General features: G+C 40.0%; 1 protein-coding gene across 10 annotated transcripts in view; it reads right to left on the bottom strand.

Moving 5' to 3' along the window:
* The window catches only part of VEPH1 (ventricular zone expressed PH domain containing 1), a 222,831-nt gene that overhangs the window by 142,660 nt on the left and 64,902 nt on the right, over positions 1-15,269 (bottom strand). For all 10 annotated transcript variants that reach the window (XR_003570348.1, XR_003570350.1, XR_003570349.1 and 7 more), the window contains 2 exons: positions 11,326-11,492; positions 4,699-4,908 (listed from right to left, as the gene is read on the bottom strand). Coding sequence is in view for 6 of the 10 variants with exons in the window: in XM_027876085.1 (XP_027731886.1) it covers positions 4,699-4,908; positions 11,326-11,492 (377 nt within the window). In the remaining 4 variants the exon portion in view is untranslated. The remainder of the gene's footprint in view (positions 1-4,698; positions 4,909-11,325; positions 11,493-15,269) is intronic.

The following is a 15,269-nucleotide window of genomic DNA, read 5'->3' as shown; positions in this document are numbered from 1 at the left end:
ATCTCCTGATTCCACACCTTTGACTGGCCATATCCTATGCCTGGAAGGCTCTCCTTTCTCACCTCTGTCTCCTGGCTTCCCTGGATTCCTTCAAGACTCAGGTCAAATACCATTGTCTGCAAGAGTTCTTTACTAAAATCCCCCTTCTCCCTTCACTACTGCCTTCCCTCTGAGATTACCTTTCATTTACCTTGTATGTATTTTGTTTGTATATAGCTGTTTGCTTGTTGTTTCCCCCATTTGACTGTGAATTTCTTGAGAGAAAGGACTTTCACTTTTCTTTGGATCCTTAGCATGTTGCATAGTGCCTGGCACATAGAAAATACTTAATAAATGCTTCTTGACTTGACTTGGCATTAACTTAGCCACTAATACGGGAGAACATGGGCAGAAGTCACACAGTTTGGGCAGGCAAGGGAGCATGGTAATCTGCATCTTTGAGGCAAAATGCTAATTCAGTGGTTCATATATAGTGGTTCATGAATGTTAATGGTCCAAAGAATTTACACCAACAATTCTTCACCTGAAGTAATAATTGTTACAAATATATTTTTTCTGATTATGTTACAAATCTATTTTTCCTCTGTGACAATAGGCATGGACATGTTTGAAGCATTACAGGTTTGTTTCTGCAGCAACTCAACATCATCAAAATAATGCGCACAATGATGTTGGTGTTCATGAAGTGATTACATCAAATTCTGACCCCTTCTAAGTGCAATGCATTCTTGCAGTTTCTCAACCTGTCATCAAATTGTTTCCAAATCCCTCCCCAACCCCACCCCTCCCATCCGCCCAAAGTTCAACATTGGAGCACAAACTGATTCCCAACTGATGGTCAGATACATATGCCTACTTTTAGCTGTCTTCTATAGACTGCAACAGAGTACCTTCCTCATTCCCTCATTACCCTGTAATCATAACTTATTGGCTGTATAATCATATGATCAAAATGTTACAAACATTTGCATTCTTGCAGTGCAAATATCAAGCTCTTTGAAAACCATGATTGTTGGGTACACACATTACAATCCATCTTGAAATGATCATTGACAATCACAAATGCTCTGTAGAAACAAACTTTAAATTGCTTCTCATTAAACTATTAAGACTATTTTCCAATTAAAACTTATTATTTGGTTATGTTACTATTCTTCAGTCTGGCAGATTTCCAAATGAATTTCTTAGCAGCATTGGCAAATTGTTCAGTCAATTTTCTGAGAGCGTAGCCAGTGTACCAGTGAGAAAAGAAAGCCACATCTATAGAAATTTTTCCCTTACAAAAGTTAATTTATGCCATTGATATCTGTGCCCTTGGCTTCCTGTCACGCTTTCTGAACTCCAACAGCAAACAGACCAGCCCAAAAGACTCTCTCAAAGGATACATACAACATGAGGAGCACAAGCCTGAAAGGGTGCTCCAAAAGTCTTAGTGAGGTTTTAAACTTTAATAGATTAAAACTAAACTAAGACTTTTAGAATGCCCTGTATATAAACATTGTTTAAATATGAAGCAACATATGCAATTGAACTTTAAGTACGTTTGTCATTTAACATAGCACTTGTCAGCCAGTAGAGAAGTCTATATTTTATATTATTTATATATTACACATATATAATGCATATTATATATTTTATTTATATATTTATATTATGAGCTATTCATTTTCATTGATTGGTTAGGTCTCTAAAATTAGAAAAAAAAAATAATTTTTCTATCTCAGCAGAAGAGCTGATAAAATTTTCCCACCATTTTCTACCATGTTTGCATAAGCAAGTATTTTCACCTCATTCTTGTTTCAAAATGAAATATAGAAACTCAATCCAGAATCAGATTTAAGACTATGTTTGCCTAGCTTTGAGTGTCAGATAGCAAATTTTTGTTCAAATAAAAAAGTCTGACATCCTTATTGGACTATGTTAAACATCTTCCAAGTTGTAACTTATTTTACTAAAATTTTTGTAAAATAAAAAAATTTAATATGAAATCTTGCAGATAATAGTGAGCATATGTTGTCTTGCTGGATTGCTTCTTTCCTTTCTTACAGAATGTCCCACAAAATATTTGTAACTATTTTATAATTTTAGTTTTCATAATTATAGGTAGAATAAAATTTTAATTTAATATTATGCTTATATGATGTAAATTTTAATTTGGAGATTTTGGTGCCAAAAAAAATCATCATTTTAGTTCTGGTACTCAATGAATGGAACTTTAAAGACCATAATAAATGACTCTGGGGGTTTACAACTCATTGCTTTTATTATTATTGAAAGGTGTCAGGAACAAAAAAAGGTTGAAAACTATGCCCTAATTGATGAGATCATGGGTCTTTGGAACTCTACAAGAGAATACAAACAGCACTGCCCTCCAGACATACTGCTGGGTAAAGGAAGAAGGAGGCACAGGATTGATGCTAACACTGGTGGCACCCTGATAACTAAGAGGTTAAGATAGCAATGCCAAAGAATAGATTTCTTAAACTTGGTTAAGTTAAGGTCTAAACAGTTAGCAGTCCAGTGATATTTGCATCTTATCATTCCTTAACTTAAAGGAAGGAAGGAATCCATCTTCATTGTTGGAATATCAGGCAACAGTCAACAGGCTTGTGAGAGGACAGATCTTTGGACATTTTCTTAGAACTTATTAGCAGCTAGGTAAAGTTTCCTAGGTTAATTACTTAATCTTGAAGTCCAGAGAGAATGGCAATGTGATTTAACACACCCACATATATGTCCATCCCTTAACCCCCTCCTCAGTCTCACCCTTTCCTTGGTAACACTGAGCAAATAGGACTGGAATTGAGCCCTGTGCCTTCTATTGGGACAGGAGAAGGACCTAATGCTACGAGCAAAGGCTTTGCTTTTCTAACTGAAGCCATACCTAGAAATTTAAATCTCTAGAAAGCTATAGAAAGGAGTAGCTGCTTATCACTCTCTGTCTTCTCCTCCCCTCCCGTAAAGTAAGACTAGTATAGAAACAAGTTCCAAGTTGTCCCAATATAATGCAGACTTTAAGTTAAAGCTTGCAGGCACCTGGGTCCTCAATCTTTCATTGATACCTGACGGCTTAGCCAGCTGGATGCCCTTTATCAAATGACTAAACCTCTCTGGTTCAGATGTCTCATCTAAAAAATGAGGAGGCAGGACATTAATTCTCATAACATGTTTCCCCAGCTCAGTTTTGGACTTTGGTGGGATTTTGTTGAAAGGTTCCATAATGTTAAGACAAATAATTAGTTTACTATCTTTAAGCAGCAGTGGTTATTTATTTCATTCTGAAATAATCAGAATGGAAGGACAATTGATCTGTAGAGAAGGAAGGTAACTCTGCCAATAACTGATGAGAGACTCTCCCCCCCCCCTTCCCCACCCTTCTCTCTGTCTCTCTGTTTCTGTCTCTGTCTCGCTATCTCTCTGTCTCTCTCTCTCTGGAGGGGACACAATTTTTGCAACATAGAAGTAAAATACTTAGACATTTAGCCAACTGATGAAAATGAATACTGCAGACTGACCAATATTAATGGGCAGTCTATGAGGTCTGAGTTTCCACTGGCTGAAGCCCCTCTGGTTAGCCAAAACTGAGGTGAAAAATGAGATAAAATATTTTTCTGTATCAGCTGTGTCTGAGTTTTCTTGAAGGTGGGACAGGATGACTGTTAAGGTCCCTCAGCATCTGGTGCAGCCACATCTGCGGATACAAGGATGGGCTCAGAAGGTGTGCCTGTCAAGGATGTAATTGTTAGTGGTCCAGGGCCACAGTGTCACTGGTGTCTGAGCCCTTGGCTTCCTGTTGCTTTTTCTGACCACCGATGGCAAATAGAGCAGCCCAAAGCACTCTCCCAAAGAACACACACAAAGGGGTGTGTAAGAATCTTTGGTTTTTTTCAATGTTCATCTCAAATCCAACTTTCTTCAGGAGACCTTTACTGCTCTTTCCCCCTCACCCCCCATTCCCCCAACAGCTGCTGGTGCCTTTTCCTCTAAGTGCCTTTCATATATTCTGTAGGTATCTGATATGTGCCTACTAATGTATTTGTGAATTTCCTTATTCAGATATAGGCTCCTTGAGGTCAGGGGCTATTTTTACCTCTCTTAGAATCTCCAGTGCTTACTTAGCCCAGTGTCTAGAATGGAGTAAGTGCTGAAGAAATACTTTTTGATTGAATGACTATTTTCCTTCCTAAAGCATAGGTCACACTGAGACAGCTCAGCTTTTATAGGCTGGTAACAAGCATACTGATGTGAGGAGAAGGAAAAGAAGGGGTGGGAGAGAGAGAGACACAGAGAGAGAGAGAGAGAGAGAGAGAAAAGAGAGAGAGAGAGAGACAGAGACAGAGAGAGACAGAGACAGAGAGACAGAGAGAAGGGTGGAGAAGGAGGGGAAGAGAGATTCCCTCATCAGAGTTATTGGCAGAGTTACCTTCCTTCTCTATAGATCAATTGTCCTTCCATTCTGATTATGGTAATTATATTCATAAAGTCCTCTCCTTGACCCAGCCCAGCTACCATTTATACTATTAAAAACTACTCCCATTATTTTTCTTCTGTATCTCCTCAGAGAATCTTGCCTAGGATGAAACCCAACATCTGCCATAACTCTTCAAAGCCCCGTTTTCTGGTTTCTTAGACCAGAGTAGTTTAGAGAACGGTTTAATCATCAGCGGAATTTATGGATTAAAAAATGCAAGTGCTTACTTCATTCACATGCCCAACAGCTCCATAGAGTCTTGCCATTCGTCCAATCAGGTTGGGAAAGCTTGTACCAATCTCCTTCAGTGTTGGAAGAAAATGATTCAAAGCTGCTGGTTCATAGCTAGATATTTCTGTGAGTATATTTAGGATAATGTCACTGTGAGTAGGGTTCTTTAAATGTCCAATTAAGAAAGGAATACATTCCTGAAGCACCTAGAAATTAAGTGGGAGAGGTAAAGGAATTACTGGAAATACTCTGATTTGTGTGGCCCTTGTAAGTTTTCAAAGCACTTTCCCCATGATAACTCTTGGATAAGACAAACATTATTATCCCCAGTTTATAGAAGAAGAATCTAAGGCTCACAGTGATGAAATGACCTGCCCAAAGTCCCTCCGTGAGTCAGAGCCAGGATTCAAGAGTCAGGATTCAAATCTGATCCTCCATCCGGCAATGTTTCTAATACAATAGAGCTGCCTCTTGAAAAAGAAATGAATCGAGTAATATTTGGGCCCATGTTGAGACTCCCTCTGGCATCCAGCAGTCCTGGAGGCAAGTCATGTCTTTTTAATTTTTTTTTTAATTAATCCACCTTCAAATCCCATTGCTGATGACAAGGGCTAAGAAGCACACTTGGTAAACAGAGATGAGGAAAATACACTTTGCCATGTCTGGAACCCACTCAAACCTTACAAGTTTGGAATTTCCAATCAAGTTAAAATTGTTGGTAGTTCCAATTTACTTGCTTTTGAAAAGACTGGCCCCTACTCATAAAGAAAGAATGAAGAAAGTTTACAAAAGCCTCTGCTCCCACTAATCCTTTGTAAATAACATTCTGATGAGTTAGGGGCTCCTCGGGAATATTGGCATTTCCTTAAACCATAATGGAGAGGGTATTTAAAGTTTGGAGGAAAATATGAGATACTAAAAAGTGTTGGGTTCTTCAGAAATTTAACCAAAGCTCTCAAATTGGGAAAATGTGACTTGGAAATGATGGACATTCAAAAAGCCGGGGAGGCTTCCTATTGTCCTGATATTCTGATAGTTATTTAAGGATACTTAAACCAAAGATCTGGGGGTGGAAGGGATCTCAGTAACAATCTAATCCAACTCCCTCCCCTCCGCCATTGTCCAGATGAAGAAACTGAGGACAAAGCATGCAATTCGTACAATTCATAGGATAGAAAATGCTGAACCAAATTTGACTCATTTTGTCTGTTGAGCCACTAAATTACCAAAGTCGCAATGCTTCTGCCTACTCTGCTCTAAAAGAAGAGAGCCAAGGAGTGAGGGCACTCCTGATACAGAGCATAGCAATGGATAGCAAAATCATTCATCATCCTTGTGACAGGCTAGGGATGTAGGAAAATACAATAGTGATATTGCTCTGTTTGGAGTTGGAAGACCCGTGTTGAGATTCCCAAAGTTCTGATGTCTATGTCTATGCATACATATATTTATATGCATATACATATGCATATGCACAAGGATGTTGTATATTTGTAATGTGTGTTATGTTATATATGTAATGTATATGTAATTTGTATTTACGTATATGTAATGTGTGTATATACATGTATATATGTATGTGTATTGGTGTATATATGTGATGGTGTTGTTCAATCATTTCAGTCATGTCCAACTTTTTATGACCCCATTTGGGGTTTTCTTGGCAGATTCTAGGGTGGTTTGCTATTTTCTTTGCCAATTCATTTTACAGATGAGGAGCTGAGGCAAACAGGATAAAGTGACTTACACTGCGTCACACAGCTGGTAAGTGTCTGAGGCTGGATTTGAATTCATGGAAATGAGCCTTCTTGACTCCAGGCCTGGTACTCTATCCACTGCAATCTAGCTACCCATGTATATGTAGTATCTATATATAAATGTAGCCCTATTCCTACATATTTACTACCAGGATGAACTTAGCAAGTTGCTTCATTTCATGTATAAAATGATTAGGTTGGGCCAGATGATCTCCCGCTCCCATTCTAGATTCCTGACTTTAACTCTCCAGAAAGATTTCCCTTAAGAGAGTTGAGAAAGGATCTTAGAGGGCATCTGGTTCACCATTCTCCCCCACCTGCTTTAAAGAGAAGAAAATGAAGCCCACAAGAGTTTTGAAATATTTGAGTTTACAGGAGTTAGCAGCTTTGCTTCTGCAAAGTCTCTTGCTCCTAGGACTGGGTCCACTAAATCACTTTGTGACCTGAGGCTGTTTATATACCTCCAATAAAATCCTTTTTGACCCTGCATTTGGGATGCTATTTTGGGGCTGTCTGAACCTCTGCTATAATTTGATCAGCATAGGGAACTCCCACTACAGAAAGACCTTTCTCTCAATGTAGACGAACAACTTCTTGGTGATTTATAGTCTGAGAGAGTTGTTTAAGCCAGGGTTCTTACAGGTTATGTGACTTGCTCCAAGTTACACATTTGTCAAACCAAGTCTTCAAAACTAGGGCTTCTTCATCCTAAGCCTGGCTGTCTATCCACCATGCCACACTGTCTCTCGCTACACTTTGGGGCTTACCTTAGTGCATCCTAAATGAAGGCAATTAGCAAGGGTATTGCAAATGATTTAATTACGTTGGTACTTGACTAATCGCCCTTTACAGTGGCTGACTAATTATGCAACCACAGATATGCTTAGGTGTAGGAAGGTTTGTAGTAGCTAAGGCCATCATACCAACAACCTTTGAAATATGTACCCATGTATGAGTATGTATGATCTTTGCAAAGTTGAGTTTGGGTAAATGGAATATATGAATGAGTAGGACTAAAAATACTCCATCTTGGAGTTGGGCAGTGATTATATGTCCTAGTAGGAAGCCAAGAAAAGTCCCTGGTAACATATAGCGGAAGTGTCAGCCAGCTGCTTAGGTCAAGTGAACATACTTAACCCAAGGTTGTCAAAAGAGGAAACTGCTTGCACATTTCCTGGCCTGTTTCAGAATATTCCATTTTATAGACCTTGTTCTTTATGCTCGATTCATGAAAACACCAGCTGCCCTCTGCCATGTGCTTCTAGATCTTTGAGGGCCCTTCTTTCTTGTTTAAATTAATACATAGATCCCAAATAAACATGCGTGAGTTTTGTCAAAGCTGCACATATCAATTAATCTAATTTAATCAATCAAAAAATGTTTATTATACCACTGCTATGTGTCAGGCACTGTGCTAGGCAATGGTGATACAAAGACAAAAAATGAAATAGTTCTTGCCCTCAAGGAGCTTATATTCTATTAGGGGAGTACAGACAAACATATGATGGGACAGTTAAATCTGAAATAAGGGCAGGGAGAAGAGCAAAATGGAAACTACAATGAAAAATCATCTTATGATATGTCCTGGCTAATGAAAAGATCACTGACTATCAAGTTAGAAGATTGGCGTTCGAGTCCTCGGTCTACCACCCATCAGCCAAGCGGTCTTGGGCAAGTCATTTAATACACGTGAGCACCAGCTTTCTCATCTGTACAGTCATTCCTATCATCCCAATTTCTCATGGGTTTTGTGAGGACTGGATATGAACGAGGTATGTTGATGACAAAGCCCTCTCAAAATATGAACTGGTATGACCCTACTTTTGGCAATAGAATATTCATTTTCTCAAAGTTGATCAATAATATAATAAGAAGACATTTGCTTTGTACTTTGGTTTATACTTGCCCCTTCTAGAGAGAAGAAAACCAAAGTCTAGAAGGCCGTGTATGCTGTAATGGATAGGAAGTGGATTCAAATCACATCTCAGATCCTTACTAGTTGTGTGGGCAAGTCACTTACCCTCACTCTGCCTCAGTTTCCTCATCTGTAAAATGAAGGGCCTAGACTTGGTGGCCTCTAAGGTCCCTGCTAGCTGTAAGTGTATGATCTTATAAGGTTGAGTGCCACACACCTGGTGAAACAGTTAGTAAGCAGTAAGTCAAGATCAGAGCCCTGATCTTCTGAAGCCAATGTTTCTGTCTACTCTCTACTATTGCCTCCTGATTAGATATAGATCACAGATTCTGAGCTGGAGAAAATCTTGGTTGTCATGCCTTCCAGACTATCCTCATCTTTTTATAGAAGACAAACCAAGTTCTAGAGAATTTAAGTGACTGACTCAAGGTCATACAAAGGATAAATGACTGAACCAGGATCTGACTCAAGAAATTCTGATTCTTGAGCCAGTTTTTCCACTGCACCATGGTGGTGTTCTTTGTTGTAGTGGTAGAGGATGTCCAAGAAATTAGTTTTCACATTATAAACAGAATGCTTCCTGTGCCTATCTACCTAGCAGAGGAAAATAACACCCTTTCCTTTCTTCTATATTTCTTTGAATCTTTTTTGATGCCATGGGGTTAAGAATATGAACCCTGGGGAGGGAGTAATTACACATTATTTACACTCACATGAGTTATTTAGTTCTGTTAGCTCAACTAATCAGGGTAGGGTGATATGGAAGCTAAGAACATATCTTTGATTCCTGTGTAGGTTAGCTGATGCATGACTTCACATCATAGATCACTTCAGTTTCCAAAGAACTGAAAATTTATTCCACTCGAGGTCAACAGACAAGTGATACAGGATATACGTAGACTGTGATGCATTGCAAACAAGAAATTACAAAGGAGAACCAGATGTGGAAATAGAATAGGAAAAAAGATTCTGAGCAAAAAGGCAGATTGGCTGGACATAGAATGAGAATTAAGAATAACCAGTGAACAACCCATGTGTCCCACTGGCACCCTCATGATATCAAGGCAAAGCAATAAAGGAATCACCAGATTGGGAGGACCCCATGTGTTAAAGTAATGGGAGGATATGGATGAGCATAGTATAAGATCAGTAGATTGAAGGAAATTGAAGGAAATATGGCCACAGATCCATTTGAATATTTGAGTCCAAGCCAGTTACTCTGAATGCTGAAAACCTATTACAAGGAGTACTGCTAACTTAAGAAAGCCACTTCAGCTTTGCATGTGACTGATTGAAAGGAGACGCTAGGCAAGGGAACATAAAAGCCTAATGAGGAAAAAAAATCCTCAAGTGTTTGATCTGCTCATTGGGGAGAGAGGGGAGGGATCAGAAATGGGAACTTAATATACAATGATCATGGGGCTCATTGGTTTTAAAATCAGGAAAGAATAATAGCCCTCTCTCGGTGCATTCACTTTGCTCTATGCCTCCGCCTCGTTCTAGTTCATTTAGTCAATCCCTGGTCAATGGGCATCTACTTGGCTTCCAGTTCTTTGCCACTCCAAAGAAGTGCCATTTAGGCATCTGTTTCAACTCTTTCTCTCAGTAAACCCTTTAACTAGCTTTACACACAGTCGGCCAAAGGCAAAGATATGCATTTCACTTTTATTTAATGTCCTAACCTCTCCTATCATTAACTTACTAATCAGAGAAGCAATAAATATGTAAAAGAAGGTGGAGGCATTGAAATCACTCAGTAACTGGGCTACCGGGTACCAGACACTCAGTAACTGGCCACAGCTGGATTGGGTCCAACAACATTGTGTGAATGCAGGAGGGCAATCACACATGACACACGGCCAGGAATCACTTCAAGGACATTCAATACAAACTGGCATATACTTATGGCAACAAATGGGGCGCCAGCAGCAGGCAGCAGATTGAATTAGCTCAGTGGGTGCCAGAGACATGCTGACGACAGTTGATGAGCCACAGATACACCCAGGCAAGCTTTGGGGGCTGGGTTTGCTCTCATTGTCATCTATAGATTCAATAGAGAAACAATTAAATGGTAGCCAATCATTTGTTTTTTTTTTTTCATGAACCGTAATGGAAAGAAGTCATATATCTTAGACCAAAGGAAAAAAATCTCTGCTAATAGTACAAATAGACTTTCCCATGACTCAGACCATTTGTGTGGGGACTTTCTCACTGTTCCAGTGACCTATGTGGGAAACCATAGCTTCTGGGGGTTACCTCAAGTGCTGTCATTGTCTTTCACAAAGGAGCATACAGAATGACCAAAAATTCGCAGGTCACCCATTCTCTCAAATTTCTGATCCAAGACTCTATGACCTCCCCATTTATGTAGCTCTAAGAAGAAGAGACGAGTGTTTTTGTTTTACTGGTTAGCATACATACATGTCTCCTAATACAATGTAAGTTCATTGAGGGCAGGGACTATTTCAATTTCACCTTTGCATCCAAAAAGCACCTAGTTCAATAACTGGCATAGAGAAGGCTAGTTGGTACTTAGCAAATGCTCAGTGACTGAATGGTTCATTTAATTTCAAGATAGGTACGTTTATGTGAAATATCTAAACACGAAGGGTAGCCTCACATACCTAGCCATTCATATAAGTATATCTGTCCTTGAGAGGCAGGGTGGTGTAGCGTATAGTGTTCTGGACTTGGAGTCAGAAAATCCCATGCCCAGCTCCTATCTCTGAAACTTGCTAGTCATGTAACGAAGGGCAAGTCATTTAACTCCATCAAAACTCAGTTGCCTCATCCATAAAACAGGATGATGACATCTGCAGTGCCTAGCTCACAGCTTTGTTAAGAAGTTCAGCTGAGATAATATACATAAAATGCTTTGCCGATATCAAAGCCCTACGTGAAGGATCTGTTATTTTTTATCACTTATATGCCTATGTAAAATACGCCTTTACCGTGGGCCATTTCCTCCTCGCGACCATCTGCAGCAGCCTGAGAAGATGGTGTTGTTCTGTTGGCTCTAGCTGGCACATCAGGGTCACCAGCTCCGTTACACGGCTGTTAATTAGCTGTGGTTGCTTTTCATACACAGAAGGCAAGACACGCAACAACATGGAGTTGCCTGTTAAAAGAATAATAAGATCAGTTCATTCACTTGGACTCCATAACTTTCTCCGCTCATGAGAGGCATTAATCATGTCAGGATTAAACCAAGAAGCATATAGGAGACTTAGTCACATATCAAATGGTGGAGACCAATCACCCATTCCTCTGCTGATCCATAATAACAAATAATAACAAATGGTGACCCTGATTCCTACAAATTACTGGCACTGCTACTATCATAGCGTATTCTATGAGTGGGGCATTTGATGACGAGAAACGTTCTTACCTAATGATGGTTTATACTGAGTGAAGCAATGTGGGACAAGCAGAAGAATTTGGCAATAAGAGAGCCCCAACCTTGAGAAGGATTCAGTGCAGACAGAGGATGACAGATAAGAGTCTTAGATAGTCTTTAATAGAAAACCAAGCTTTATCATAAATATGAGAGGAAATGAAACAAAGAAAAGAAAACAATAGAATGCATTTATGTTCCCCTTCACAGAGGAAGACAATAGACATCTGGAAATGATGCTTTCACAGTAAAGGAGGAACAAAGATGATTCAAACCCCCATTTTAAGGGCTGCTGAGGTATGGCTTGGCAATCATGATTTTCCACAAGGCAAAAGTTATGTAAACTTCAGGTATTCCTCATACCAAGAACACATGGGAGAATCTGTTTATCCCTGCAGAGACCAGCCTTTCTCTCAACATACTCCCGAGTACTTACAAACCTCAAAGCACCTGGTTTCCATGGATGCCTTGAAGGGGGAGCACCATGCTCATATGTACTTTAAAATGGAGATCTGTGTATAGAAGAAACACACACAAGAACCCAAAGAGTGGAGATTGTGAGTAAATGTACATGCATTTATGTGTTTGGGTGTGACCACCTATAAAGAATATTTTAAGAACTGAGCAAAGAAAACATTGGTAAAATACAGGAAGTTCTAAAACTCAGAATGATAAAAGTTTGACTCTAGAGGAAACCAAAAATCCTCAATGATGCCTGTCAGTGGCAGCAACATATGAAGTGAGACTGCAAAGCAAGGAGACATTCCACAGAATGGAAATTGGTGTCACTACTTTTTACTTATACTATACGGAGCCATGGGATGTCGGAGCTTGGAGAGACTTTGGACATCACTAGGACCAGCCCACTCATTTTACAAGAAAGGGAAACTGAGCCCCAGAGAGGTTGATCAACTTGTCTAAGGTCACACAGATATTAAGAAGCAGAATCAGGATTTGTACCCAGATGTTATGCCAAAGTCACAGATTTTTTCCACTGCACTATACTATCTCTCAGTGGCACAGGACTAATACAGGTCTCTGGACCTGGCATCATTAAACCTCATTGCTTTGGGTATTCACTAGGCCCAGGGAACTGGAAGAACTCAATACTTAAGAATTTTAAAGTCACTTGGGAAACACTGGAATGTCATTTCTACTGTCTTTACAGTAAGAATCTCACTTCAACGGATCAAGATCACTTCAACAGAACACTAAGCACTACTGTGTTCAAGGCACTGAGCTAGCGCATGGGGTTAGTCCTGGATCTCAAGGATTATATATACTATATTGGGGCAGAGAATGGGGGAAGGGGTGGTGGTGGTAGTAGTGGTGGAACAGAATAGGTACCTAGATAATACAAAGTAATTTGAGAAGACAAGAAAGCATTAACAACTGAGTAAGGTGGTCGGGGAAGACTTCAGGGATGGCACTTCAGGGATGACCTTATTGTGCATTTTCTTATGAGTGATCATGACTTGCTTTAACTCATTTTATAATTGGATTGTTGTGCTGTCTTTGAAATCTGCCATCATGTTTCCCAACCATCCTGGGCCACCCCTTGTGAATCTTTCTTGGAGTGGTTCTCCCATACAAATGTCTCACTTTGGAAATGACTCCAAGACTTCAAGCCTAGCCTCCTCATCTGGAAAGGTCCCTCTTGAGGTTTCTGTCTTCAGTATTCATGGTGTTTTCTCTCACTCCAAATGGGAGATCATCTCTAGTTTGCATCCTGGAAGCCCTGGGAAGTCACATTCTTGTAGTTCTCTAGCATTCCATCCCTGCAGAAATCCCCACGAGCAGATGCCAAGCTTCCCCTTCTCTTCTAGGTGAAGTTCAAAGCCATGTTCTCTAACATTATCGATTATTAGGCTGTCAGAAACACAGGTGAGATTCCCTCCCTAGCTTTCACTTTTGGAATTAGTGCAGATTCCTCAGAAAGTAGAGCTCTTTCTATTTCGGCCACATCAAGTCGAATCAACTAACATTTCTTAAGCGCTAGGGTACAGAGAAAAGCAAAAGACAGGCCCTGCTCTCAAGGAGTTCACAGTCTAACGGGTAATATAAAGGGCCAGATCCTCTCCTGGGTTATTATTTTCATGTCTGACACCTTCCTGGGTAGGCAGGCCAAGAACAATTGTAGCCCAGTGGTAGTCACAGCTCTTGAATCTCTGGCCCCAGCCACTGAAGGCAGAGCTCATGAAGTTGAGCTTTATGGAGTCTGATTTCTTACTCCAACAGTCTGGAGCTGTAGGGAGATGCATCAAAGTTCTGGATCTCTACTTTAGAATGGTTTCCTACTTCCTGAAGGAGATCTATTCCCAGGATCTTGGTTTGTTCACCTAGAAGTGGGACTTGGTAGGGTTTGAGTAGATATGTGGCCATCACCTTCTCCGGGGTGATTGTGGACCTCCCTAGACAAAATCTGGGTTTCAACTCTGCATCCTTCCTTCCAACATACATACCCACTCACCTCCCTAGGCATCTCCTTCAGACTAAAATTAGACACCCTCACACTATAGTAAGGCAGAAGCACCTCAGAATCAGCAGGAGAGATCCAGGAGGCTCAAAAACATAGCTTGATCTCAGAACCTTGGAAAAATTCTCAAGAGATCTTGAATAGGTAAATAGCCCCCTGGTGAGCACCAGGCAACAGTATATTCTGGTGACTGGTCACCAATCCAGAGAGTGTTAACCCTTGGTTTGAATGCCAGGATCTCTTCCAGAAATAAAGATCAAGAATATTAAAAGCTACAATTAAGGGCCACTCTGGGTCAGTTAGAAACTTGCCTGCTCAAAATGTCCATTTTAAGGGAGCTAAAATTTAAGGCATAAAGCTGGTATGTAATTCCAACAAGACTTTTACTTAATGCTACAAATCTAATGTGTATATGGTGGGAGGGAGGATACTTGTTCACTTTTCATTTGAATTGAAAACAGCCCCCCAAAAATGAATCAATGAAAGCGTGAGCCAATTTGAGCTACAAGCTCATGAACACACTTCAGCACAGAAATCACAAATAGTCACAACCTAAATTCACTCTTGAAATATGATCCTGGTCTCCAAGCCCGGTAGAGTAAGCTAGTTTCCTTAGAGCTATATATTCACAGAGATTTACTAATGGGACAAGAAAACAAACATCTCTAAAATTTGTATATTACTCTCTTCCAGGTCTCTGTCATCTGGAATTCAACTATAACTCTGGGCAACTGGCATTAAAATGAGGGTACAGGGAATGACGAGTAAAAAGAACAAAAAAAAAAGTTTGGGGGCTAAAAGGATTGTGGAAAAAATACTTCCATAAGCCTCTCCCCTCAAGGCCCTCTTTCTCTTTCCTACCTTTCCTTCCAGCTCTGATGTAATTTTCTTCTTACCCCACAAGCAGTTTTCTTGTACATCAGAATGTACAAATTCGCATTACAACATCTAATTCTCCAGGGGCAAGTCTTGCAAGAACGGTCTTACCCCGGCTCTCAGTGCCCCCCTTTTCCCCCTCCCTCAAT

This window comes from Vombatus ursinus, unplaced genomic scaffold (genome assembly GCF_900497805.2).
Source record: "Vombatus ursinus unplaced genomic scaffold, bare-nosed wombat genome assembly UNPS02014810.1, whole genome shotgun sequence".
In the NCBI taxonomy this organism is placed as follows: domain Eukaryota; kingdom Metazoa; phylum Chordata; class Mammalia; order Diprotodontia; family Vombatidae; genus Vombatus; species Vombatus ursinus.
The sequence above is the reverse complement of the archived record's forward strand: the minus strand, read 5'-3'. Positions and strand labels throughout refer to the sequence as shown.